At 39.4% G+C, this 27,246-nt stretch overlaps 2 protein-coding genes across 4 annotated transcripts in view; both read right to left on the bottom strand.

The window, feature by feature from the left end:
* The window catches only part of gramd4b (GRAM domain containing 4b), a 30,087-nt gene extending 18,679 nt beyond the window's left edge, over positions 1–11,408 (bottom strand). Inside the window, exons 1-4 of one of the 3 annotated variants that reach the window (XM_072664083.1) lie at positions 11,111–11,408; positions 9,440–9,484; positions 6,413–6,619; positions 3,465–3,585 (exon numbers count right to left, since the gene is read on the bottom strand). In XM_072664083.1, the coding sequence (XP_072520184.1) occupies positions 3,465–3,585; positions 6,413–6,571 (280 nt within the window). In that variant the 5' untranslated portion in view covers positions 6,572–6,619; positions 9,440–9,484; positions 11,111–11,408. Of the gene's footprint in view, positions 1–3,464; positions 3,586–6,412; positions 6,643–9,439; positions 9,485–11,110 lie in introns of all 3 variants that reach the window. The other 2 variants (XM_072664081.1, XM_072664082.1) reach the window with 2 other exon arrangements.
* Positions 11,409–12,735: 1,327 nt separating this feature from the next.
* Positions 12,736–27,246, bottom strand: part of celsr1b (cadherin EGF LAG seven-pass G-type receptor 1b) — a 65,957-nt gene continuing 51,446 nt past the window's right edge. The window contains exons 18-35 of the mRNA XM_072663519.1: positions 26,690–26,899; positions 26,100–26,283; positions 25,792–25,935; positions 24,695–24,917; positions 23,938–24,105; positions 23,545–23,671; positions 22,257–22,457; positions 21,973–22,147; positions 20,984–21,096; positions 20,748–20,827; positions 19,216–19,342; positions 18,753–18,878; positions 18,411–18,547; positions 17,396–17,493; positions 16,998–17,141; positions 16,443–16,655; positions 15,555–15,828; positions 12,736–14,617 (exon numbers count right to left, since the gene is read on the bottom strand). Coding sequence (XP_072519620.1) covers positions 14,593–14,617; positions 15,555–15,828; positions 16,443–16,655; positions 16,998–17,141; positions 17,396–17,493; positions 18,411–18,547; positions 18,753–18,878; positions 19,216–19,342; positions 20,748–20,827; positions 20,984–21,096; positions 21,973–22,147; positions 22,257–22,457; positions 23,545–23,671; positions 23,938–24,105; positions 24,695–24,917; positions 25,792–25,935; positions 26,100–26,283; positions 26,690–26,899 — 2,769 coding nt within the window. The 3' untranslated portion in view covers positions 12,736–14,592. The remainder of the gene's footprint in view (positions 14,618–15,554; positions 15,829–16,442; positions 16,656–16,997; positions 17,142–17,395; positions 17,494–18,410; positions 18,548–18,752; positions 18,879–19,215; positions 19,343–20,747; positions 20,828–20,983; positions 21,097–21,972; positions 22,148–22,256; positions 22,458–23,544; positions 23,672–23,937; positions 24,106–24,694; positions 24,918–25,791; positions 25,936–26,099; positions 26,284–26,689; positions 26,900–27,246) is intronic.

The raw sequence follows: 27,246 nt of genomic DNA on the forward strand, positions 1-27,246 counted from the left end.
GCGCTGTTGGAAGATCATAGGTTCTTGTGTCAATAGTGTAGCTCAGGCTGAGAATAATTAATCATACACATCATTCTGATACTAGTATACTCAGCTTTTACAATCATTGAGTAAATGAATATGTGAGAAAAGCAGAATTTCATAATATGTATTGTGTATCATGAATATCTTGATGTGATATATTTTACTTAGACATTGCATCTCTATTTTTAAAGTTTTCTACTTGACTCTTATACTATAGTAATCTCTGAGATGACTTAAATGTAATTTACAGTGACTTACATAGAAAGTTAAGATATTTTTTTCATCCTTCTGTAAAGTTTTGTGACAAAGTGATGGGAGTTAACATTAACAACTATGATATCAGGAAAATATGAGGGCTGTTTGTGGATTGCAAAGAGAATTCCAAATAAATGGATTATCAGGAATTTGGTTCAATAGCTTTGTTGTTCTTCAACACTCGTCACACAGATGTTGTTGACATTATCTGTCTAGTCAGGACTTGTCCCATCATCTCCCATGACAGTTAAAGCAACCTGTCACTGCTGCAGGCTCTCCTGCAAACAACCTGTCCTGTACAGGCAGCACCTCTATGCCAGCGCTCTCAGAACGGCCGAAACACACCATGCAGCTCTGGAGCACGCATGAAAAGATGCTAATGAATGACCCAATTGCATATGCAGTTCAACGAGTCGGACAAAGGCCTTTCTAACCGTGTGACAATGTGCCCTCACACTGTGTGCATGAGCAGCCATGCCTGTCTTTGCCAAATGAACATGGTAAGAATGGCAGTGGGAACACAAAGCCAGGTCCCGTGACTGAGCACTTCATGGAAACAGTGGCACAGTTTTCCCAGAACTTTCCCATTTGATCTGAAGACATTGTGAAGAAAGAAGAATGCTGCCATGTTTCTTAAACACGGCGGAGAAAGCACAAGGTTGACTTTTATTGTGTCCACAGTTTTACTTAAAGCAAATCACCTGCTCCTTTTACAGCAACTGAGCTTTCACACTTGCCGTACAAACGCAAAAAAAAAAAAAGATTAATGAGGGTGTGAGGAAGAGTTTACCAGCTCAAGCAATTCCTACATAGTGTAGGAGGGTGGGGTGTAAGCAAACATCTTATCTAACCAGTTCTGCTCTTACTGCAGAAGTAATAATACAGAAAAAAAGGCTGCCTGCTTTTCAGTTTTGGTAATTATTGTAGAAGCTTATGGGACTTATGGGAACTTATGGGAGCTGAGGGGAATAACGTTCCAAAGAGAAGTCATATGACCTCAAATTTTCACATGAGCAGAGGCCAATCAGATGACTGCCTTATGTCTGCTAGCAACAAACAAAGACATTTATCAAGGAATGAAGGAGGTTACTATTGGTCAAGCCTTTTAGGGTAATTCCAAGTCGAAATAGCTTATAAAGGATTTTATCAAAGTAAAAAGAATCATTGACCTGCAACACATACGCTGTATGGACAAAAGTATTGGGACACCTGCTCATTCATTTCTTCTAAAATCAAGGGTATTAAAAAGAATGTTTGTCCTTCTATTTTTGGAGAAGGCTCTCTACTAGACTTTGGAGCATTGATGTAAGGATTTGATTGTGTATTTGAGAGTGTTAGTGAGGTCAGGATGTTGGATGATCACCACCCCACCTAAATCCTCAACTTCCCAACTCATCCCAAAAGTACTGGATGGAACACCATCATTCCAGAGAACATAGTTCCACTGCTTCACAGTTCAATGCTGGGGGTCTTTATACACCTCCAGCCCACGCCTGGCATTAGGAATGGTGCCAATAGATTCATGTTTATCTGCTCCAGAGAAGCAGTACTTCTCTACATGGACTAGACAAGCTGTGTGTGCGCATTTGCACATTCATGTCAGCAATGGGTGCAACTAAAAGTAGCTGAATGCGTTCATTAGAAAGGGGTGTCCACAAACATGTGGACATATAGTGTCAACAAGCAACAAGGTACTTCTCCAATTTCAAGATAACCCTAGCGCTTGACTAAATAATGATATTAGCAAAGTTTCTCCTTCACAAGGATAAAAAAGACAACAAGATGAAAACTAATCTACGGGTTGGGAAAAAAAATAATCCTTCAAGTTATCCCAAAACTCCTGATCATAACTAACAAAGGGCTTCTTGAATTCTGAGAAACAGGTTAGCTACATATCATTCTCCTAATTCGAGTGAAACATTCTACCCACAGCAAATATCACGCATATGTGCTCTACCAGGCTTTTCAAACTAAACAGAGAGTCAAAGACCCCCAGCAGTTCATCAATAATCACCTTTCTTCTATACGGAGAGGCTTGTGTTGTGTAACAGCCTATTAATAAGCTTTGCCTAGATTTACAGGCAGCAATATGAAAGGCCTAGTATGGCCTTTGCAGCTTTCCCGTTCAGCAGAGCACACACACACACGCTCAGGAAATCTAAAATTAGAACCAGCTGGCCTCTTGACATGTGTAATATACGATGAGCCATCAGAGTGTCACAGATTAAAATGTAGTGTTAGAGAAGTCATTATTACATTTTATTAGGCATTAAACAATCAGGAGGTCAAAAGGGAAGAATGTACATGAGAGAATGTATATGTAATTATGTGTGCGTGTGTATCGACCCTTTATCCAGCAAAGGGCTAATCTCCACACTAATGGAAAGGTGGTACAGGTCATAGAGCTTAGCCACACACACAGTGAATGAATGAATAAACCTGCTGAAATCCAACTGAGTGATTACATTCCACTGCTAGATGTGACAAAACACAACAATTTACACTGGAAAAAGGACCATCAAAACACACCATGCTGCTGGGTGAAGTAGACAATCTCTGTAGTTCTGCATCCATGAACATTCTATATACTTTCAGTGATCTAAATGATACACTAAACGGACAAAAATACTGGGGCTCCTGCTCATTCATTCTTTCTTTTAAAATCAAAGGTATTAAAATAAAGAGTATCCTGCTTTTGTTGGAGTCTCTACTGTCCAGGGAAGAATTTTGGAGCATTGCTGAGAGGACTTGCATTCAGCGACAAGAGTGTAAGTGAGGTCATGATGTTGGATGATCACCACCCTACCTCATCCCCAACTCCACAACTCATCCTAAAAGCACTGGATGGCGCATCATTCCCAGAGAACACGGGTCCACTGCTTTATAGCTCAATGCTGGGGGCTTTGAATCAGGCATGGTTCAAACAGGTTCATGTTTATCTGATTTGGAGAGTCCTCCTCTTTTGGCAATACTTCTCTACAGGGACTAGGCAACCCGTGAGTGTGCATTTGCACATCTGTTTCAGCAACTTGAAGAATCTGAAGGCATTCATAATAATGGGTGTCCTCAAACATTTGGACATGTAGTGTATATCGGGCCGTGAAAAGCATGTGAAGCATGTGAGCATCTGCAGTGCAGAGCATCCAGTACCACCACTGTGAAAGTGATGCAAAGAATGTACTTACGAAGGAAGTGTTTCTCCAATAAGGCAATCTCGAGGTGACCTTTGACTTCATTGAGCCTGTCTGCCTCAGCTCTCTGGTAGTCCTGGATGGCAGCAGCCATGGGGATAGACCCTGTACCAGCCTGGAAGTACAAAGCAGAAGAGACAGAGCAAGAGAATGAGGTTCTATACCAAATACTGTATATGTACAGGCTTAAAGCTGATGAAAGGAACAGAAAACAAATGGTCATCCATCAGCATACAAGCAAGACTAAACACTCCTTCAGTAAGTCCATAAACCAAGACTAGAAAGTATATCAGAGGAGGAGGGGCAAATCCAATTCCACATTACCAAGAAACACACCAACAAATAAATCCTTCCACATTCAGAACAATGTGACATTAACGTTGCAACAGTGCTGCCCTGCTCAACAAGTTATGTCTCCTGAATCAGATAATTGATTCTCCATTAGGCCTCAGTAAATCAGCCGAGCAGTTGGCACAACGTTGCTCTGGCTCCATGACTCCTGCCTGGCCAGGACATTAAACCATCATCTTCCTGGAAGTGTAACATTACCAGGATTCTACAGAACAAGGCTGAGGTCACCAATCAAAGGCCCTCATGGGAACTGTATCCAAGGTAACTGGTGCCAAAGCAGCCGCCCTTCTGAAGCTGGTAGACACACAACCAATCTGTCAACCGATCTTACTAGAAAGGAAAGGCAACATGTGTAGTTGGAAGAGAGCCTCACAGGTTGTGGACACATACTCCAGAGCATCTTGTCTGATTTCTTAAATGACAAGAAGAAAGCATGCAGTTCATCAGCAGTCCAAAAAGGGGAAAAAACACCATCTTGGATGCAAGTAAATAAGTAACAGTTCTCACAACCTTTCAAAATATGCAAACATGAGATTATCTTATTACCCTAGATAAATAAAAGAGAAGTTTCTCACCAAGCTGGTCTTAACTGCAAGGCAGGACCAACCGCAAATCTAGATATCAACTTTCGTTCAACTTAAGTCCTTTAGGTGCCTCTCTCGTCTTGCTTTGTGACAGAACCTAAAGAAGCTACAGTTTATTGGGATCATGAAGTAACCTGTCTGTTTGTCTGTTTGGTCGAGCCAGTTCAGCAGCCTTCAAAGCTACCATGGGTGGAGTCACACCAGCCTGTTTGTATTTTTACAGCTAATCACGGCGTTTCAAGAGTCTGGCGACAGATTTCTTGTGATGTCCACTCATCTTTTGTCACTGATTAAGACATGCAGCACTGCATGCATTGTCCTGTCAATTCTGATTTAGAATAAAATACAATGTAGAAACATATCCTCACTGTCTTGCAGTTTTTCATTTTTTGGCAGTTGTTCTCCACATTGTATTTCAAGTATTTCATGCTGAATGTGCCAATAAGAATGCTTTTTACATTGGCTTCCAAAAAATATTGCGTGGCAGTGACTATATGCACCACACACACCAAATGCAATTACCAAATACAAAAACAAGTAACTGAAAATTAAACCAACAATGAAAACCAAAATCCAGAACCTCAAATCAACATAATCTTTAATTCTGTGCATAGCCACTGTGCGTGTTCAAGTACTGGCCCCTTTGTGGTCATATCGTCCAGCTCCACCCTAAACATTTTGGAATGCATGGTCAAACATATGCAAAGGCTTCACTGAGTTTAGCTGGTTTATGCAATGTTGTCTAATTCTGAGACTCATTTCAAATGGAGCATGTGTAAAATAATCTGCCAAGAGAAATACATTTTTTTCTGCAAAAAGCTTCAGCATTAACCAATCACAAAAATTATGTCACCATAATCAATAATCAATAGCCTGGACAATTTTCCATCTACTTTTAAATGTGACGTATGACCTAAAGAGAGCACCATTCAGAGGGTGAATATCAATCAGTGTAAAACCTAAGGCTATTTTTCTGTGGACAGATTAAGAGCATTTCAGGACTAAAATGGAAACTCTCATTAATAGTCATTAAGTCCTTGATTTGAGTACAGCAAATGTCCCCGAGAGAATAGCATACATTTTTAGTCTCTTGTACAGCACCTGTTTGAGACAACATATGAATTTTTTAAGGAAATGCTTTTTACAGAGTTAGGAGTCACCGTGAATGCACAGCTAATGTCATCAGTGTAAGCAATCCCCAATCTTACTCGGGCATATACAGTATTGACTCTAGTGACATATAGAGAACATTATGAAGAATTTGTAAACAATCCTGTTCACTGATCTTAAAACAGAAACTGATATTTTATGCAGTGCATAGAGTTTATATGGACAACTACTGCAACAGCAGACACTCGGAAGGAAATTAGCATGATTCCAAAAGCTTGCCGATATTCTCGCAGCAATTACTTACTAATGAGGAAAAATTTTGTATTGCCTTTTATCTACACAACACTTCATTTAAGCAGATAACCAATATGCCATGTGCTTCATAAATCAATAAACCTAACTTGCAAGGGGTGAGCTAATTATTTTACTAATGACACAAATAAGGTTCTACAAACAACAATGACAGTGACCTGCTGTTACAGTACACAGAGATTGTACTTGGACTTGGATTGAACATGGCAACAATCTTTAAATTCAACAAAAACAAAATACAATCGCTTTTGCACAAAAATCTTATCTATATAACTGAATCTTACTTTCTGACAATCTTCTCTTTTTACCATAATGTGAATGTTGCAGTTGTTCTTTACATTGATGAATGGACCAATAGAAATTCTCCAAATTTACTTTCTTTCTTTTCTTTTTACATCTACTTCCACTGAAAGTTAAAAGGGAAGTTCTTCTTCTGTAAAGCTGCTGTTTTGGAGATACAAGGTTTTTGACAATATACTTTTTCATATTTTCATATTTAGCAATTGCAGGTAGGCATCCATGCTGGTAGTCAGTTTTCAACATTTCTGTCAATTAAACCTTTTTTAACATTAAAAACCCACTTACAGGGTCACGGAGCTCCTCTGCATCTTTGATGGACACTCGAGGTTTTATCAAGAGGTCATCATTACATTCGCTGTCTGACGCGTTGGGCGACTCAGCAAGATCCAAGAACTCATCTCGCTTTGGTCCTCGGAACCTTATCTTGTCCAGTCGCTTTAGCATCTTCAGTACACAATCCGCGTTTTTATCTTAGCATGGTGGACAACAATCCTGCAGGGACAGAAATAAGGAACCTGTTATGAATGACACGGACAATAAAGCACAATGAACGATGAGGAACATAGGGCTCTGCCTGAAATCTAAGTGCAGAGAAAATGAACAGAATGACCTCACTTTTAGCTGAAAACGAATGGGTGTAGTCTCGGTATCAAGTGCAAGTGTAATAACCTTCCAATAAAATTCCTCTGCCATCCAAGTGTTTACTCACCATATTGTCTTATCATAATTGGCTGTCAGACAAAGACACACCTATGAATAGAGGACAGGAAAATACCAAGCCTATCCAGGGAGAAATTCTCTCCTTGAACAAGAGAGCCCATTCAGAGTCACAAAGACGTACTCTATTGGGAAACTGAGTTTACAGCACTGGAGGAATTCACAGCTAGCAGGCAGCCTCTCTCTCTCTTTCTCTCTCGCTCTCCATCTCCTTTACAATGAGAGCTACTCTCAGCATCAGAGTATTAAGGGCTGTGCCTCAGTTACTGCGACAAGCTGTGCAAATGAGAGAAGGAGAGGGAGTGAGAGAGAGACTCGTGCTCTCTTCATTCTGCTCCCACAGCCACTGGGCCCACTGTGTGCCTCTGAGTGGAGTGGCCTCGGTATGGGCTGACCATAGAAACTTCATCAGCATGCAACAGAAGCAGGTTTCTTCTATCCATGCAAGAATCAGAATATCCTGTAAGATACCAGTTTTGGTCATATACAGGATGGAAATGATACTGGACCTTGAAACTACATATCTTACAATATGGACAAAAGTATTGGGACACCTACACATTACACGTACAGGAATTTCTACAACATCCCGTTCTAAATCCATAGGCATTAATAAGGAGTTGATTCCAGATTGTCACGTTTCCTCAGGAGGCCGGAATATTCGTAACCAGAGAACAAAAACGGAACTTTCCCAGGTTAGATTTCAGCAACTGCTGGAAATGTTGCAACATAAATCCACAGAGATTTGCTTAGATCCGTCACGTCACGGTACAGTTTGCGATAAAGCGGAGGTGTCGGTGACTGCAGCAGCACATGTCTTGCTGGATTAAGAGCTGAATAACCCTGAAACGCCTTCTGGGAGCCAAAAGCCTCTACAGAGGCTCTGCCAACTCACTATTCAGTGCAGTGCCTTGACCTCAGAGCAAACAAAAACTTGCCTGGGAACAAAGTATGTGGGACTGTGCTTAGAAACCTCAAAGCTCCGGCTGCATTCCCATTCTCCTCCTCGTGAAAATGACAGCGCCCAGAACCAGGCCTCGTTAGTCTGGTTATTCACTAACAGCCCAAATTTGGAATGTCATGAATGAGGAAAGGGCTTGGTGATAGGGCACCACCATTGCAATAGTTTATAGATGGCCTTCCTGTACAGTTAAGACAAGGGAAAGGGAGACAGACAAGAGTAGAGATAAGAATAGGATAGCTAGTAAAATAAAGTCGGTAGAGAGGACCTGGGGCCAGATTCACAATAGTGTCTAGAAAAAGAAATACCTTTTTCTTTTTTTCTTTTCTTTTTTGGCTTAAGATGCTTAAGATGAAGAATAATAATTTAACATTGTTATGAACATATTAGTAAGCAATACAATATTTGTGGACATTTTATTTGCACTTAAGCAAGTTTTTCTTTTGCATGTCCACAGCTTTACACGTGATATTGATATAACAGAACACTTCCATCATTCCACCATGTCTTCATTTAGCACAGCAAAGGGAGATATAAATGCTGCATTTCTTGCAAGTTTTTCCATAATAAAAAACCTGGACCCATACAAAAATAATCAAACTACATTTTTTTATTTATATAAAGTTAAACAAAGGATTGTAATGGACTTCTCGACCCTGATCAGGTAGAAACAGATATGAAAGTGGATGGATAGATAAACAAGGGTATGGAGGTCTCATAAAAAAATGCTTGATAGGGTTGGGTAAGTGAGTTCTTGCCATTTGAACAATAAAGTTATAATCTTGGAATGTCTGGCTGTCCAAGTTTTTAGATGGAGCTTTTAGAGCCTGCAGCGCAGCCCCTACACTGTCAACAAAGTCAGAACAAAATTATTCCTATACTGTACTGAGCAAAGTGAGCTGGGCAAACTAGCACTTTTTCATTTAGAATCCATTGGAGAAAGCCAGCTGTTGACTTGGGACAGTTTGTTTAACGTTGTTTAACAAGGTGTTCGATTCCCAAGGTTAACTGATGAAAGACACTTTTTTAGCCATAACCCATGCCAGCTAAACAAACAGAACAGTCCTGTATGACAACTTACAATCTACTCACTACTACTGTATCTTTAGAAAGCACACTCTCATCAACCCTAATAACATTAGTGGACTTTTACCCCTGCACTGGATTTCTACAGTGGGCTCTTGTTTGTTAAGTCATGCCTCTACATTATTTCCAAATGCCTGGTTAGCTGTGTAGCCTATAACTCTGTTAAAACTCTTGCAGCACTAAAGTATACAATTAGCACTATGATAATAAATCACTCCCAACACTTGCTGTAAATGTGTCCAACAAGGCTCTGTACTAGGGTCACTTTAAATGTTACGCCTATAATCCGAAATCAGTGGTTATTATCTGATGACTGTTTATGACATCACTCTGTATATGACATCACTCTTCTATGCATATTAGCCCTTCTTTGTAACTTTTTAACTGTATGATTCAGAATAAAGAGAAGTTAAATATGTATTGATTGATTACAGGTCAAACAGCTCTTTTATACCTTAGGTTAAGACTTGTTGAACAAAATATGTTAAATATAACACATCATGTGTGCAGTCAATGTAAAAAGAAAAAGACAGGAGAGAAGAACTCACCAGCACTTGGATTTTTAGCCTTTATTCCTCTGCCCATTAGACTCCCTAAAAGCAGATGACCAGAGATCAGTGTCAGTGTCCTTCGTCCAGAGAATATTCATTAGACCACTTTACAGTACAGGCACTCCTTCAGTCTTCTGAAATGACGGTGAATGGGTATCAGGGTACATTATCAGAGTAAAGCTATCTTAGTTTCTTACATTTCGAAATCCATTCCTAATGGACTCTGAACTGAGTGCATACAAGACGTCAACAGAAGGGGGAAGACAATAAACAACATCAATTTTTCATTTGCTGTAGCAATCAGATGATGGCCATTCCTTTTATGTTAGGGAGCGTTTAGAGGGAAATACTTCATCATGCTATTAACAGCTGCCACCTTTTCATGTTATAGATATATACACACAAACTCTTTATTGAAGGGTTATACTCGTTTTTCAACACACTGTTCTTATATTATACTGGAGTGATAAAGTCAGCCCTTTATTAAAAAAAAACACTTCAGTTGGTGGGTCTAGGGGAACACTGCTATTTTAGAGTAAAGATAAAAAAAAATTATAACCAATACAAAACATACATAAATTACACTATGGGCTGATTTGCCCACAGTCTTAGAGTAAACTTTTATTTTTAACAGATAATCACCATTCAGAATGCTCTGTACTCAAAAACAAGGCTTAAAATAAGCCTATAATAAGTTCATTAATAACACGAACAATTTCTTCTACAATGCTACAACATTTCACTTATTGTTGGAAAGACTGTCAAATTTGCTGTGTAAATACAGTTGTATGTAAGTGAAAATAATTAAATAAATTTACAAATGCAAACATAGTCTGCACATTTTAGTGCACAGCTCCTATTTATTTTCTGAATGTAAGAACTTAAAAAAAACTACTTTTGCAAACATCATATTTAATTTTTTTTTTTTTTACTTTTTCCAATACTTTAAAATAAAGAAAATAAACAGTAATTTATAATAATAATAATAATAATAATAATTTTATTATGCTTTAGATTGTGCAGAGGTGTGTCCTTGTAGAGAAAGTGACCTTATTTTCAATTAGAAACAAATAGCACATGTCATTTGACCAGGGGTGCCCAAACCTTTGCATAACACTGCACCCTGAGTCAAAACAAAGCATATTGGTGGAGCATTTCCAGGGGCATGACCAACTGGGGTGCATTCTTAGTATTTTTGCATATGTTATTATTTTTGTTTACAATTATTATTGTTGTGATCATTATTTGTATTTATAATTGTGCGTTTATTATTATTTACGTTTTTACGTTCACCCCCCCCCCCCCCCCCACTACTGCTTTTATAAATGACAATATCGCGACAGTGAGCTTTCATTACAATACAGCTGGTAACAGCCTTATCACACACACACACACACACACACACACACACACACACACACACACGATCCAATACAACACCCTGAAAAACATCATTTGACAGCTACTGGTGAAGCAGACATACACACATGCACGTCGGGGAGGGAGGGAGGCGGGGGGGGGGGCAATGCACAGCAAGACGCAGACAGGGGTTAGATATAGGAAACGGACTGAAGTGTAGGGGCTCTAGATACCAATGCTGGAACAAAGCTGAGGAGCCGCACACGCCCTGCCGTGTCTGAGAGGGGAGATGTGAAGTTTCTCGCTCACCCTGCTGCTCGCAATTCGCAGCGGAGTTTCATTAACGGGAGCGTCGCCCCTCTTCCTCTTCTCCGCCGCCTGCTGCCAGACCACCGACCTACAACCACAAAATCTGCTCCTCCGCCCGCTCCAACACAGACACTCAACTCAGCACGCAGACCCCGGCACACACAGGCGTGGATTCATCCGCTGTATGGAGGCGAGGACAGGCCTGCATGGCAGCTGCAGGAAAGCCCGGGGACGGTGTGTTTCAGCCTGCTGTTGATTTTCAGAGACGCTTGATTCCCACACCAGGAAATGTCGTCAATGACAGCGACGGGTGGTCTTAAAGGGGCCGCGACCTGGGCTGGTTTCACCAAATCCAGTTTAGCTAGCATAGCTAACTCAGTTATTACATTTTAATAAAGCATTTAATAAATGAAGCATTACACATACAGAATGGGGAAAACATTTAGCTACACCGTTTTTGTAGTGGCTAGCTAACTGCTGCGCCATTTAACGGACATTTGAATAGTTCAGCTTCGCGGAAGTTTGCGAAAACGACAGAGCAAATAAGACAAACTGAAAAAAGAGGAAACGTTACTGCCAACGTTAACAGAGTAAATAGTGCTCATTAATCTGAGATAGCTAAAGTTACCCTGACTTCTAAAACTAGCTACAGTTCGCTCAGCAGGCTGGGAGACTGGGGCTGCCGTAATGACGGTTGGCCAGAACCGTTTTTTTAAATGATGTTTTTGTTGCACGTGCACTACTGTGATCAAATTATCCACTTATATAATATATATATATATATATATATACACATATATATATATATAATTTTTTTTAATTTCAATTAACTAATACAGAATAATAATTAATTAATAATAAATAATTCAAAATCAACTAATACAGGGGAAGATAATTATCCACTTATAATATATATATATTTATATATTATATTTATATATATATATATTTTTTTTTTTACATTTCCCTACCTCTAGTTTTAGACCATCACGTCAAAAAGTAGCGCTAAAATTAGCGTTACACAAAAAATGTAAGAACGTGGAAACTTTTTTAACGTTAAAAATGCACATTTATTAATATAATTAATAATAATCTACAGCAATCGATCTTATAATTTTTGAAGGTTCGTAGCTATTACTTTTTAAGGAAAGCTTTAGGTTTTATGTATCTTGTACCTGATATTAAAACAACATACAACAACTTTTGATAGACTACAAATTTAATCATTTACTATTGTAATTAATATTTTTGCGCAGTTAACTTAAATACGACAAAATGAATGATTGACCTGTACCGCTAGATGGCGCGCAAAGATCACATATTATCTATGCAAGCGAAAAATACTTCACAATCAGACGTTAGATTATTATTATTATTATTATTATTATTATTATTATTATTATCATTATTCTGACAGTGTATCTACGTTCTGCACTCTAGATCAATTACAACACTCATGACATGTTCCGAGAAATCCTCACCCCAAACATAAAGAAAGAAAACGAACACACGTGTTTATAAAAACATCTCAAAGTCCATTTATTTATTTTTTTATTTCAGTGCCAAAAAAATAAGAATTCATAGTCTTCACATGCATGTCCAGTGTGTCTGACAGAGTTATATATATATATATATATATATATATATATATATATATATATATATATAAACTAAATACAGGTAGAAGAGAACCTCACTTAGACACGTCTCCTTGGAAAATCCATTACTTGTACTTGTCACATTTTTAAATACTATAACTATCATTTATTCAACATTAGCTGTTGGGGAAAACCATGACAAGACAATTAGCACTGTTGGATTCAGAAGCAGTGGTATTCTGGCCTGTAATTAGCATTTGACTTATGTGTCATGTTGTGTAATGTTCTGTAGCGCAGTACTGTATCCTTCTTGTGTTTTTGTCCATCAGTGTTGTATCACTACAATACTACAATAATGCATGCATTACGCAAATATATCATACAACTGAGAAGATTGCCCTGCATTATAGCATAGCCACTTACAGTATGTAGAGGCTAATTAATATTGATGTGATATTCAATTTCAAAGCAGTAACCATCTGGCTTCCTTCAGCATTAACCAGATAGCGTGGACAAAACACTCCAAACGGCCTTAAGTATCCTCCCAAAGTGCTTGTAGTCCCTGCCACCTTCAGGATACATCATCAGAAAGGGGTTTTCCATGAGTAAACTAGAACATTTTACATCATTGATCACTACAGGTGAATAGGCATGCTAATAGCAGAAGTATTGATAGTTAAATTTAGCATTTTAGCCTAAGTGTCCCTTTAAATTTGGCCTATTATTGGGTAAAGTATGGCATAAACAATCACTAACATTTATATTTACTTTCTGACTACTTCTTCCAAGATATCTACAACCATGTAAGTTACTGTATATTTGTATTTCACTCATGTGCGTTCATTTTCATTGAGAATAATGTACAATTCACTAGTCACTGTCATGGTCTGGCCATTTTATGAATTATCCACAGAAACCAAAATACACACAATCCCACAGATAAAACAGTCCCTGAATCAGTAAATGAGGGAGGTGTTATTTATCACTCAGTGTTCAGCAGAGCCCAGTCAGAAAACTAAAGATTATACAGTATATCAAGTTTAACATGAACAGTACTTCTGTATAGCACTTGGGAAGTGGATAAGAAATAAAGGCATGCTTCTTTCATGTAATATAGTTTAAAACACTGTCTGGTGTTTACTGTACAAAAATGGCAAAACAGAATGGAAATAGGATTAGATATAGTAATATCTAATATAATAACTGTCATTTAGAGTATCACAGTATATTTCTGACTGATATTGGGCTGGAGAACTCCTTCATTAGGCTAAATGCTGAACACTGGCATAATTCATAGCCATACAGATCACAAGTCACACTTTCAACTTTCATACACACAATCAAAATGTAACAGTAAACAAAAGTAACAAAGGTAAACATTCAAAATTGGCATTTGTTACAAGGGCTAATTACAACTCATTTTACAAATTCCTATTAACACCTAAATACAAAAAGAGCTACTGTACATATTACTCACACTTCAAACACCATCATTTTTAGACTGATGAAGTCTGAGCGAAGGTTTTTCACAGGCACAGCTGGAGTGTATCACACATTTCTTATATGTCTTTACTGTGGTCTGTCACCAACTGGGGTACACAACCATGAATGGACAACATCACAACAAAGTTACCCCAACATTAGACCTTGTTCCAGGTCAGTTATGTCCTCTGGCATGCTGGGTAATGTGGTAGTCAGTGTCCCCTGGGTCTAAAGTAACAATTTACACATTGTTCCCTTTTTGTCCGTGCAGGTAGGGCTAAGTTCTATGGCGATACCAGTCTCCATAGGAGCGTAGTGTTCTGCAGGCAGTGACTGTCCTTCACAGAAACATAGATCGTCAACAGCTACATCTCTGATGCTACAGTGTAACCACAGCGCCCTTCAGATTGAGGTTTCATTACTTCCGCTAAGACAGATCATGAGAGAGAGAGACAAGTTCAGTGAAGTAAACACATACAACAACATACAGCAATGACCACAGACACATACAAATGTCAAGTACTCAAAGTGAAAGTCATGATATTAACACAAAGGGCTCTATATAGCACTGGATAAGGGTTTTCTGCACCATTTACAACACCATGGTGAGACACCATTACTATCATAGATCATGAAATATTTATCTAGACACAGAACCATTTAAGCATCCAAATGTGTGAGAGAATTTAACTACCTCTTCACAAAGTAAGGCTTATTACACACTAAGATGTATTATTCAGTAACTACGGGGACTTCTGTACAAACTGGTGGGGCTATTCTTTGGTAATAGAAGTTTATTGGTTGGCCATAGGCTATTTAAGAGGTTAATTCCAATCCAGTTTTAAATCTTTGTTTTTACATAGCGCCATCTGCTGTCCTCAAGGTGCCAATAACTGACATTATTTTCCAGCTGGCAGCAGTATGTTCTCAGAAGATAAAACTTTGTAAAAGTATTGCAAAAAATTGCAATTAATAAGTAATTAATAAATTAATAAAAGTAAATTTATCAGCAGCACATCTTATCTAAACTGTAAGGCTGTATTGTATGGCTGATACTCAGCATTAAGAGACTAGGTTTGAATTGGGGGGCAAAATGACCTGATCCAGCATCCACAAAGCCCAAACACTCTGTACCCTTGTTGTGGTACAAGCACTCATCAGCAGTCAGCAGCAAAACCCTAGCTGATTTTATTTTATCAAACATTTGCAGGCACTTTCTTTAACTTAATAAAAAGAAAAATCACAGTGAAAAATTAAATGCTACTCTTGAACTCTTAAAAGATGTCAAGGCAACCCCTAAAGGTTTTTTTACAGGCAGTGTAAGATGATGAAACCGAAAAGAAAGAGCTTAGAGCACCACTCACTCAGAGTCCGTCTCCTCTGCTGCGAGGGCGGGGCTTGTGCCCAGCTCCATTGTGACTCCATTGAGTGTGGTAGTGAGGGAGAGAGGTGGGGGTTTGATAACAATGCTGTTGCTTTCTGTGATGGTACGGATGCCTTCATTAGACCCCTCAGATGGACTTTTACACTGGATGGTGGGAGTGGGGGGGTTATAGTCACTTAGCTTCTCCCGTAAACGGTTCTTCATGTTCTTGTCGGTCAGTGGAGGAGGGTAGGTGATTTTATTCTTTAAAATGCCTGTGAAAGAGGAGGAGAGTGTGAAGAATAAAGTACATGGAGGGGAAAATATGTACCCTTGAACCTACATAAGACATTAGAGTCGTTTGTGAGAGAGGGGAACTAGAGGCCCTACAGAGCGAGAGAGGGAATGTGTATAACAACAATGTGTGATTCATGATTGTTTGTTATTCAATTGTTAAATACAATGAATAATACTGAAACATTAATAATCAGTAATGTTTCCTTCATTAATCAATTATTTCTGGTTCTGCTTTTATGTAGGCGAGGATTTGATCATATTTGATTTGATTTGGATGAAAAGTTATGGTTGTGCTTCTATTTTTGGCTACTTTTTTGAGATGTCAAATGTAAATGTACTTTATTTTATGAAATCATATTTAAATAATATAGCAAAACAACAATAACCAGTATAGACCTCCATATTTTAAGACAGAAGGTTAGATACTATATTTTCTATTTTGTAGTTAAAAAAAACAAATGTATCACACAGCTAATGGGACAGCTGAGACCTAATGGAAGAAAACTCCCTCCCTTAAACTCATTCATATGCTCATCCTATCCTCCCTTCAGCAAAATAAAATGTAATCAATAAGAATCAATCTACGTCTGACCTCTCCTCGGCAGCTGGTTACTGCTGGGCTGACTGGGTGGGCCTTCACTCTGGGAAAGCTCTCCGTTGGGACTGAGTTTACTGGTCTCATGCAGCTCCACGTTGGCTTTGGTCTCCACTTTCAGTTTTTCTGGACCACCAGTGCCCTCGCTCTCACTGGCTGTCGGAGGCTCCACTGGCCAGTAAGGCTTCATGTGATTGGACACAGCATCAACTGTACAAATACACAGTATAGCCACAACATTACAAATGTTAGGACAGATCTGACAGGGCTTTGTGGCAATGGATGATTTGTAGATGGCAACTTCACAAGGGTTGTTCTGTGTGATAAAAGTCCAAATCAGAAATCACTGGAGTCATGGCAATGACCTGGAGATCTAAATATGATCATCATGACTACAACATTTCACATGCCTTCTAAGACCACAACTGCTGAGTAGTAAGTTCATGCAGAGTCCTAAAGCAAACAGTATACAAGAAACTAAGGAAAGTAGTTGATAGCCACTTAACTGGGCTTTCACAAAAAAAGTGGTAGCAGTGGAAAGGTCTTTATTACCTTTCGGAGTGCTGTGAATGGGACTCCTTTCATTATTCCACTTAGGTTTAGATCTTCTCTCCTCTTCCTCACTGTCAGACGAGTGAGAAGAAGCATAGGAGCTGCTGTGCTCATCCACTGAGAGCTCACTGTCTGAATCTGAGTCTGAACAACAGACAAAATACATAGCAATTTAACCGCTTAAAAAGCCTATGGCCCGCTGGTAAAATCAGTCTACACAAATACCTGGTCCTACATTCTGATTGGCTGAGCCACATTTAAAGCTACTGTAAACAATGCTCAATACACATGAAATATATATGACTGTACACATGAATTCTGCATAATAAAAAGCCCTAACCAATGGCCAAACTGACAATCCAAGAAACATGTAAAATGGTAATAACTCTTTTTCCTACCTTCCCTCCTCTTGCTTTTTCTGACGAATAAGGAGGAGTCTCCCTCCTTGCTTCGTGTTTTCCTGCCACTGGAGGGCACACTAAGCTTCTGGTCCCCCCTTTAAATGACACAGGACAGGTCATGAGGGAAATGCTGACGTTCTAACAACTCAACGTAACATTCTGCAAACATCATGAAAGGGTCTTAAAGCGTGGTATAAACTAGGTAAACCTACATTTTATGGTGTGACTGCTAAGCATATAAGATTATGAATACTGTACTGATACCAACAGTGACATGAACAAAGCTGACTTTTCTTCAAGTGCATACAGTCCTACATGTTCATGTTCATACTTTATTATTTTGTACAGCAGTGAGCCCTGAGGTACACCAGTGAACTTTAAAGCAGAGCGTTAAGCTCTGAGCTACAGCACTGAGCTCTTGAGGTAGTGCAGTAAGCTCTAAAGTAGAGCAGTGAGCTCTGAAGTATACAACTGAGCTCTAAACCACAGCACTGAGCTCTTAAGGTGGAGCAGTAAGCTCTAAGCTACATCACTGAACACTTGAGGTAGAGCAGTAAGCTCAGAACTCTGAGGTATATCAGTGAGGTTTTCTAAAGCACAATGATGTGTCAGAATGAAACAAATGAAGATCTAGATGTATTTACCAACATTAGATTGGTCACAGTCTAGGTCCAGTGTTTGTTAGCAATGTTGGCCCAGCATATCCTGCTGTGAGCTAAAGCAGCATAGTTCAGATACCAAGCATGTCTTGGCTGATTGAATTGGGTTAACTGATGTATTGTGTTAATTCGATTTTTACTGAAATATTTACTGAAAATATATACATTAGACAGGTTTAATGATTTTTTTATACAGAAATTAGAAATGTTACTGTTCTAATAAAAGCCTCATATCTAAAATTCTTAATTTTACACCTGCTATCAAATTTTTTTATTGGATGGAAACTTCAAGAATTAAATTGTGCGTAAATGGTTTCACACATAATGAAAGATGCCACAGGGCAGGGTTTTACCTGAGTGTGTAGGCGAGGTAGCTGCTGCCATGGCTTTTCCCTGATCTGACTGAGCTCTCCAGCGATACAGTGGACTCTCCGATCGGAGTCCGGTACAGGCAGTCATCCTCTATGTACGTGTTGCCATTCAGAGAACGCTGGATACAAACCAAAACCAGAGCTTTGTGAGATTCTTATGAATAACACAACACAATATGATTTAAACCAGTATGACCACAGTATGACCTGTTTCTTTTGCACAAATTAGAAACAAACAACTGTATTTTTATCAGTAGTGTCTGAAAGTTTGAAGTAATGGAGCTTTAGTTAGCATTATCTGGTCTTCACTGTAGCCCCACTCACAGTTAGCAGAGTGGCCCGTGTGGTGCTGGACTCCTCTGCTAAACCTTTCTTCCCTGTGAAGACGCTCTTCAGGTTCTTCCTCACGTCTTTGTTGAGGATGCAGTGGAAGAAGAAGATACAAATGCCCTGGAATGAAGAAAAAAGGTAAGTACATATATTTAACATGCACTTTTAAGTGCTTGCTTTAATCTTCAGTCTACACTCTTTGAGGGATACCATATAAGAACCATTTTAAGCTTCATAAAGAACTATTTTTGTGTAAAGACTCAATTAAAGGTTTAAAGAAGCCAATTTAAAACTTATTTACCAGGTTCTTCACACTCACATCTCTTATACAGACATGGTTCTTTATGGAACCAAAAATGATGTTTCTATGGCCTTGCTCAAACTAACGACTGTAGACTTGGAGAATATGAGATACTGTTCAATCAAAGCTGTTATTTATGTATGTTCTGTTTTCTACCTGTATGCAACTGAGGATAGCGAACAAATAGTGAAAGGTGAGAACATCACTGTTGACAGCCATCAGGCCCAGCAGCCAGGTGGCGCTGATGAGCAGCAGGAGCAGGAAGGCCACACGCAGAGCAGAGCTGGAAGGAAGAGTGGACAAAAAATGTCCTAATTGAATTTTGGGTTCTTGACACTCTTCCCAGAGCAGTATATCTATTTAGACAGGACAAGCCTCGACGACCAGCCACAGAGGCACCAGCGACTATTAAACCTCATCACCACCCAGCCTTAACAGGATGAGTTCATTCTAAATTTGACTCAGGTTGGATAAAGAAAGCCCTAAAGTGGTAGTTTGGTCAAATGCTATAGGATAACAACATATGTTATGCTGATGCCAGAATTTGGTCCGTGCCTTTGGACCTTTTCTTCCATTTTTTTTTTCAAGTAAATGTATTAAAATTACAAAAAAAGCTTCTTACTTGATTGTCACATTTGGATCATACACTATATGTCCAAACGTTTGTGGACACCCCCTCAAATAAATGCATTCAGCTAATTTAAGTTGCTGAATGCAAAAATTGGTGAAAGGTGCAAGTATTTGTCACTGTACAGTGTACATTGTACAGCGAAATGTGTCCTCCTCATTTAACCCATCTGTGGTAGTGAACACACACACACTAGTGAACTAAGGGCAGTGAGTACACACACACCCAGAGCAGTGGGCAGCCAACTCCAGCTCAGGGAGCAGAGGGGGTGAAGGGCCTTGCTCAAGGGCCCAACAGTGGAAGCTTGCTGAGCCCGGGAATCGAACCCACAACCCTGTTATCGATAGCCCAGCGCTCTAACCACTGAGCCACCAATGCCCATATATGTGCAAATGCACACACACAGCATGTGTAGTCACTGTAGAGAACTACTTCCAACAGAGCAGAACTCTCTAGAGCAGATAAACATGAACCTGTTGACACCAAGCCAAGAGGGGTATAAAGCCTCCCAGCATTGAGCTGTGGAATGGTGAATGGTGAGTTCACTGGAATGATAGTTACCATCCGATACTTTCGGGATGAGGTTGGGTGGTGATCATACAACATCCTAAACTTACTAAAACTCTTGTCGCTAAATGCAATCAAATCACTGTCACAGCAGTGATCCACAATATAGTAGAAATCCTTCCCTGGACAGTTACTCCAAAAGGATAAACTTCTTTTTAATACCCTTGATTTCAGAAGAAACTATAAATGAGCAGGTGTCCCATTAATTTTGTCCATATAGTGTTGTCCATACAGTGTAATGCAAAAATAAAGAAGCAAACCAAAACAACAAAACACCAAACATGTCTTGGCTGATCGACCAAGACAAGAAAAGGGGGGGGATGGGACTGGGTAAATCGGATTTCTGGCTGAACTATCACTTTCAGAAGTTAATCTTATTATGCATAGTTTATGCGAGATGGCCTTGAGAAGGTTCAGATGAGGGAGTATTCCATGGACAAACACTGCGCAGCTGCATAGCTGAGAAGACACAGAGCAGCCCAACAACACTTACATTGCTCCTGACTTCTCAAATGTTCGCTGCCTCCGTCCACAAGAGGCCTTTGCTGCCAGCACAAATATAACGATGTTTATCTGCAAAGCAAGAACATTGTCATAATTTACCAGCTATGATCTGAAACAACAGTGGAGTGGAGTAAAAGAAAGACAGGAAGAAAACAGAAAGTAAATATCAATCCAGGGACACACTCCCTGAACAGCCCACATACACACACTAACACACACACTAACCAGCACTACAAAGATGATGGGTCCAGTGATGCTCCAGATAAGAGTGTCGTGAACAGAGAGCCAACAAAAATCAGGATTTCCATAACCCTGAGGATCCAAACCCACAGCTAGACCTGAGATAAGAGCAAATACAGAGAGTGACGGAAAGAGTTAATGGCGTGTGTTGTTCTTTTATTGGTCATCTAGTTGTGCTTGAATTATACTGCACAGTAAGCTATTATTTTCATGAAAAAATAGAATAAATTAGAATAGAATAAACATTTGGTATAAATTAGAATGATACAAAAAATAATGTAATTTAAATGTAAATTGTATTAGGTGACCATTATTACAATCTATGTCATTTAATATTATTTTTTTCTCTGGTAATTCATTGAAACCAGTGGAGAACTGGAGTTAAAAGTACAGCATATACACAGAAATCCATGCCATACTTATGTTTGTAAATAGAGGAGGGGAAATGTATTATAATTTAAACTTGCAGAAAAGTTGAATTGTGCACAAAGACTTGTTTTGTAAAAGGGCTGTTTTAGTCATTTCTAGTCATTTCTAGTCATTTAATTTCATAGTCATTTTTGTGTAAAATCCTGCCTCAGTCCACTTGCCTTTATCACTTGATGCCAACTCTCCCCTTTTCAACAAATGCACGTTTATAGCTGTCCACAATGGGGAGCTCAAAGTGTGATTTGTATTTACGATAGTGGTGTAAAAGTGAGTTACACACCTCAGTAGGGAACTGAAGGGGAAGCCCAGGGGCAAAAAAATACCAATTCTTACATAATACTACTTTGACCGCTTAAACATGCAGGCCAAAAGTGTTATTACAAACCTACAAACCTAAAATTACTAGAGAATAGCCCCATCAGTTAGTACAGAAGTCCCAGTAGTTACTAAAGTGTAATAGTAGTTACTTAGTATGTAACAGGCCTTGGAGTGTTAAGGGGTTACATGTCCCTGTTAATGTAACCAGTCTGATGTGCATGTCTTACCTGTGATAATGGCAGGAATGCCCCAGCCAATGGCATAGTAGAATCGCATGTGTCCTTGGTTGATGTTGCGCATCTCGGTCAGCATGCGGTAAATATGCAGCCCCTCCACGAACATCCAGGCAAATGTACACATATAGGAGTAGTGCAGCAGAATTGCCACCACTGTACACACAAACTAGACACAGAACAGGAGCAGATTCAGACTTCTACCATTCAGAAAGTCTCATTCAACACACCAATCCTGCATGAGTGAAAATCCACCAGATCTCTGATCTGCTGCTCACCGGGTTGTCTGTCTGGTTGATGCCGGCGAGGAAGATGAGCTCGGAGAGGAAGATGGCTGCCACTAGGTTCTTGTGGATGCTGTGCAGGTTGGAGCGCAGCTTGCGCAGAATAGCCAGCAGGAGGAAGGTGATGAGAAGGGCCACCAGAGAGGCGGAGACAGTGGTGTAGGTCACAACTTTTAGCGGCAAAACATCTCCATGCTACCAAATACAAAGACAAGGGTTCAGTTAATAGAAATTACTACAGAAAACTTCATCACATTCCCAGACTTATTACAGCCCACTGGTTCTGGACTTTTGGGGAAAGGGGTAAAGTAAGCCTGTATGTATTTGACAATCAGACTCATAAACAAGCTATGTCAATAGATGACACTTTATATTAGTAGGTTTAAATACTTTTCTTTCATTCAGATAAATACACTATACGGGCAAAAGTATTGGGACACCTGCTCATCCATTGTTTCTTCCAAAATCAAGGGCATTAAAAAGAGTTTATCCTGCTTTTGTTGAAGTAACTGTCTCTACTTTCTTCTCGATTTTGAATCAGGATTTGATCACATTCAGTGACAAGAGTGTTAGTGAGGTCGGGATGTTGGATGATCATCACCCCACCTCATCCCCAAAGTATTGGAAGGAACATCGACCATCATTCAAGAGAACACAGTTCCACTGTTCCACAGCTCAGGCTTTATACCCCTCTAGCCCATACCTGACATTAGGCATGATGCCAATAGCTTCATGTTTATCTGCTCCTGAGAGTCATATTCAATTGACAGCACTCTATAGGGACTAGAGCTGTGTGTGCATTTGCACATCTGTGTCCGCTCTCTAACATCTAACATTGTTAATGACATAATAAAGCCGTAATGAGAATTATCTGAATTGCATTGTATTAATAATATGAGCAATTGGTCATTATCTATAAGATGTTACAATGTTCTGTCCAAATAAAAGACCTTTTAATATTACCAGCACCCTTGGTCATATGACACATGATGATTTAGAATTAGAAATCAAGTAAACAAATCCTCTACACAAAACTACTATACTAAACTATTATAAATATATTACATTTTCACAATTTCACAATATCTGTTTATTTTCTACAGTTAACATATTGCAAAGAAAAACTTTATTACTTAAAATGTATTACTTTGGCACACACCACATTTAATGTTTTTTGTTTAAAAAATATGTCATTAAGCAAATAAACAGTATTTATCACTTTAAGCACACATGCAATTTGACCAGGGGTGCATAACATTTGCATAATATGCATATTCTGCACCTCTCGTTTGGAGATGTCCATGAGCACGGCGAAGCTGGTCATGTGGTTACACTGGCAGCTGATGTGAGTGGAGTTCCTGAAGATCAGCTCACAGCCTTTAGAAGACCAGGCCCCCGAGCCACTCACCCTGCAGCAGAGCACACACCAAGATCAGCAGTGTAGACATGCTAACATCCCCTTTTTACTCTCAGCTGGAGTATAATACAGTTCAGAATCCTGCAAGTTACAAAATCATTTAAAGTATGTGGTTTGATCATCTCAAATTTACGACAGTAGCATCAGATATAATCAGTGAAGCAAAAAGTTCAGTTCAGACCATTTAACTGCCTGATATGAATTTCTAATGGAAAACATAGAGAGAGTAAGAAAGAGAGCTGAACAGCAAAGACTTACGGAATAGAGTGATTCCAGTAAACACACACAGGTTTAGTCCTCTCCTGGGTCTCCAGCAGTCTAAAGGTCAGTGTAATGGGTCTCTGCAGAGGAGCAGAGATAGAGTCCCCTTCTTTGTATGCAACCACACTCACTACAGGGCTGTTGATGACCGGGCGAGTGGGCAGTCTATAGATATGAGAGAATAACATTTTCCACAATATAAGATGTTGTCCATAGGTTGTTAAACACAGTGAAATTGGCAGCCTGGCCAACATGAAAGTAAGCACTGCTGATATAACCATGCCTGCTCTCCTCCTACAGTGGTGCAATAATCCCTTGGGTGAGATTTCCATGAATTACAACTAGGAAACACACCCCATTTGATGATATATCTTCCAGGTGGGAAGAACTTTAGAAGGACTACAAGTGCTTTGGGGTGAATACTTAAGACATGTTTGTTTGAAATGGATGTATTGTTTATTGTTATTGTCAGCTAAAAACATGCAGAAGTTAGGGGATTCCCAATCATTTTTGGATGTCTTTGAATAAGAGAGGATATCAAATCCTTTGCAATGCTACTCTACACAATTCTACATAACATGACAAATAATACATTAAGTGCTAGGTTTGGACCAGAATACCCCTTTAACATTCCACCCCTTTAACATAACCCCCCCCCAAAAAAAAACAAAAACAACTCATGACAACACACACTTTAGACCAGGTGACCATGAAATTAGACTTTAGTCTAAGCTCTTGTAGATATATCCTTCACCTGAGACTGCGGCGGTCAGGGTCGTAGTTCTCAGGTAGAAGCTGGCCCAGAGACCGGTAGATGATCACCAAGGCGACAAATGGAACGTCAGCAAGCTCGGCGTGGCGTCTTTTTTTCCTAAAAGATGGGGCAGGGCTTGTGAAAGCTGGAGAATCTGTGCCTTCAGGACCTATAAACAACCCAGGGGGATCACTTTGTACAGGGGGCTCTGTAGGAGCAAAGTCTGTGGAAAGAAAAAAGGGCTTTAAGAGACAGTCTGGCCAAAAATCAGCCAGGACATTCTTGGTGTCTGAAGTTTGCTCTATTAGTTTTGTACTGAAGCTACAAGGCTAATAAATAAATGACAATGTACGAAATGGGGACACACATCATGACACTGAATAACATCACAAAAAAGTCAAGTCAAGTCTGACCATTGTCAGACGCCGCATAAGCAAGTATCTATACAAATACTTAACAACTCAACATGGTTGGAGACAAGCGTCTGAATATTTAGACATGCATTTTGCATGATGTTATATGGTTTGGTACTATGTGAGCTTCTATTACTTATTATTTTGCTAGTGTGGACCATGCCCAAGTAGGCTGAAATGGGGAAGTGAATTTAGAGGACTCAGAGGAGGTGCGTGAAGCTACATCCCCCCCTGTAGCTGAGGTGAGCAGTGGAGAAGAAGGGTGGAGATGGGGTGAATATATATAGGGCTGAGGAGGAGGTGTTTGGGAAATCTTTGTACATCAAACAAGTCTTGGCTGATTGATTATATTTGGAATATTAATTGTGCAAGTTAGAATTTATCATGAACATATTTACCAGTTAAACACAGTATCAGGGAGATTATCTAAACTAGCTGAGCATTTTCACTCCACTGGTAATTGGTGATGGTGGTGGGAGGTAGAAGTGGAACATTATCATCAGTGCATATTTTTTTTCCCTGGGCACTGGTATATGGTGACATAACAAAAAATTAAAAGACGCATAAGAGTCATTTAAATACATTTTTATAGAATATGATGCTAAGTATATACAGGGATATAAACTAAGAAACTTTTAGACTGACTTTAAACACAGGACACAGGGGAGAAGGTTGGACATTCACCTGTGCTTTCTGCTGGCTTGGTAAATACATCTGGGAAGAGCACAGAAGATTCCAGCTCTTTGGAATAGACCCCACTTATGTCTCGAAAGCGAGGAAGCTCAGACTGGTCTGGAGTGGAGGAGTCCATGAAGTCCGCTGAAACAACTGACCATTACAAGAACGATACATGAGTGGTACTGCGAACATATTGAGCTTTACAATAACACTGATAATCCTGTTTACAATGACACTTTTCTGCACAGAGCAAAATCTTAGTCCACAGTAGGTTTTGCTACAATCTATGAAGAGACAGAGTTTGCAGCACTCACTCATGTTGTCTGTGACGATGGTGAAAGGTTTCAGATAGGTCTTCCTCATGTTCTGCACCAAGGTGGTGCTGTACTCCTCAAACTGACGTAGCAGGAAGGCAGCACCCCCATCTGACTGCTGAATCTGCTCCCAGTGATCCTTATTCTCAGGATCCAGGATAGAACTACCCGCTTTCACAATGTTCTAAAGTGATCAAAATACAGCGTTACTGAAAAACCTGCTTCATAATCTTACGTTCTATTTTCAGTTCGGTTATGCTTCATGATTAACCTCCTAACAATCCAGGGCTTATTACACACTAAGGCATATTATGCAGTAATTACAAACTGGTGGGGTTATTCTTTGGTAATAGAAGTTTGTAATAACACTTTTGGCCCGCCGGCACGCCATATTACACTAGCACATATAGCATTGCAACATTTGAATGATTTAGAAAATTTTAAAATTTAAATTTTAAAGTCCATTTAGACAGTCAATCATCAGTGAACTCCAAAAATAAGTGTGTCTCTATGTTTGATATTTTATGTTGTCAAGCTGAAAGCCCCCATCGATATTTTTTCCAACATCCATGCATTTAGTAAATGTGTACCTGATTGAAGGTGGAGTCGTGTGTGGCTGACAAGTCGAACCCCTGCTGCAGGCTCTCTCGCTGCAGGATGTTGCTCATCAGCTGATAGGCTGTCCTCACATCACTCCCATACAGATGCTGGGTGTGTTGGGTGGCAGAATGCAGTGTAGCGGCCAGATTTTTAGACCGCTCCCCATCCAGCCTGGAGGAGTTAGCATTAAGCTCCTCAACCTGAGCCAACAGACACAGGAACAGGGAAGCATGGTTTTTGAGCTACTGATCGACTAGAACAAAAAGTCAACATTCCTCAATTAAGGGAACTTTCATGTCCTGGGTTACACTTTAATATTAAAGAAATATATTAGGTATTACATATTTTATTTATTGCACCACCAAAGAAATATGCACAAAATGTATTATTATTTTCCCAACCCAGACTCTAAAACTTCTGTGCTCCAAAAATGCTAAAAAGTGCTAATTAAAAAAAACACAATGTGTATTTTTATCAAAACACAGAATGTACTCAAATAGGTTTCTAACTGACTTTTGCATATTTTTGAATAATATCTAAAAAGATT

The sequence above is a fragment of the Salminus brasiliensis genome, chromosome 19 (genome assembly GCF_030463535.1).
Source record: "Salminus brasiliensis chromosome 19, fSalBra1.hap2, whole genome shotgun sequence".
Taxonomy (NCBI): Eukaryota; Metazoa; Chordata; class Actinopteri; order Characiformes; family Bryconidae; genus Salminus; species Salminus brasiliensis.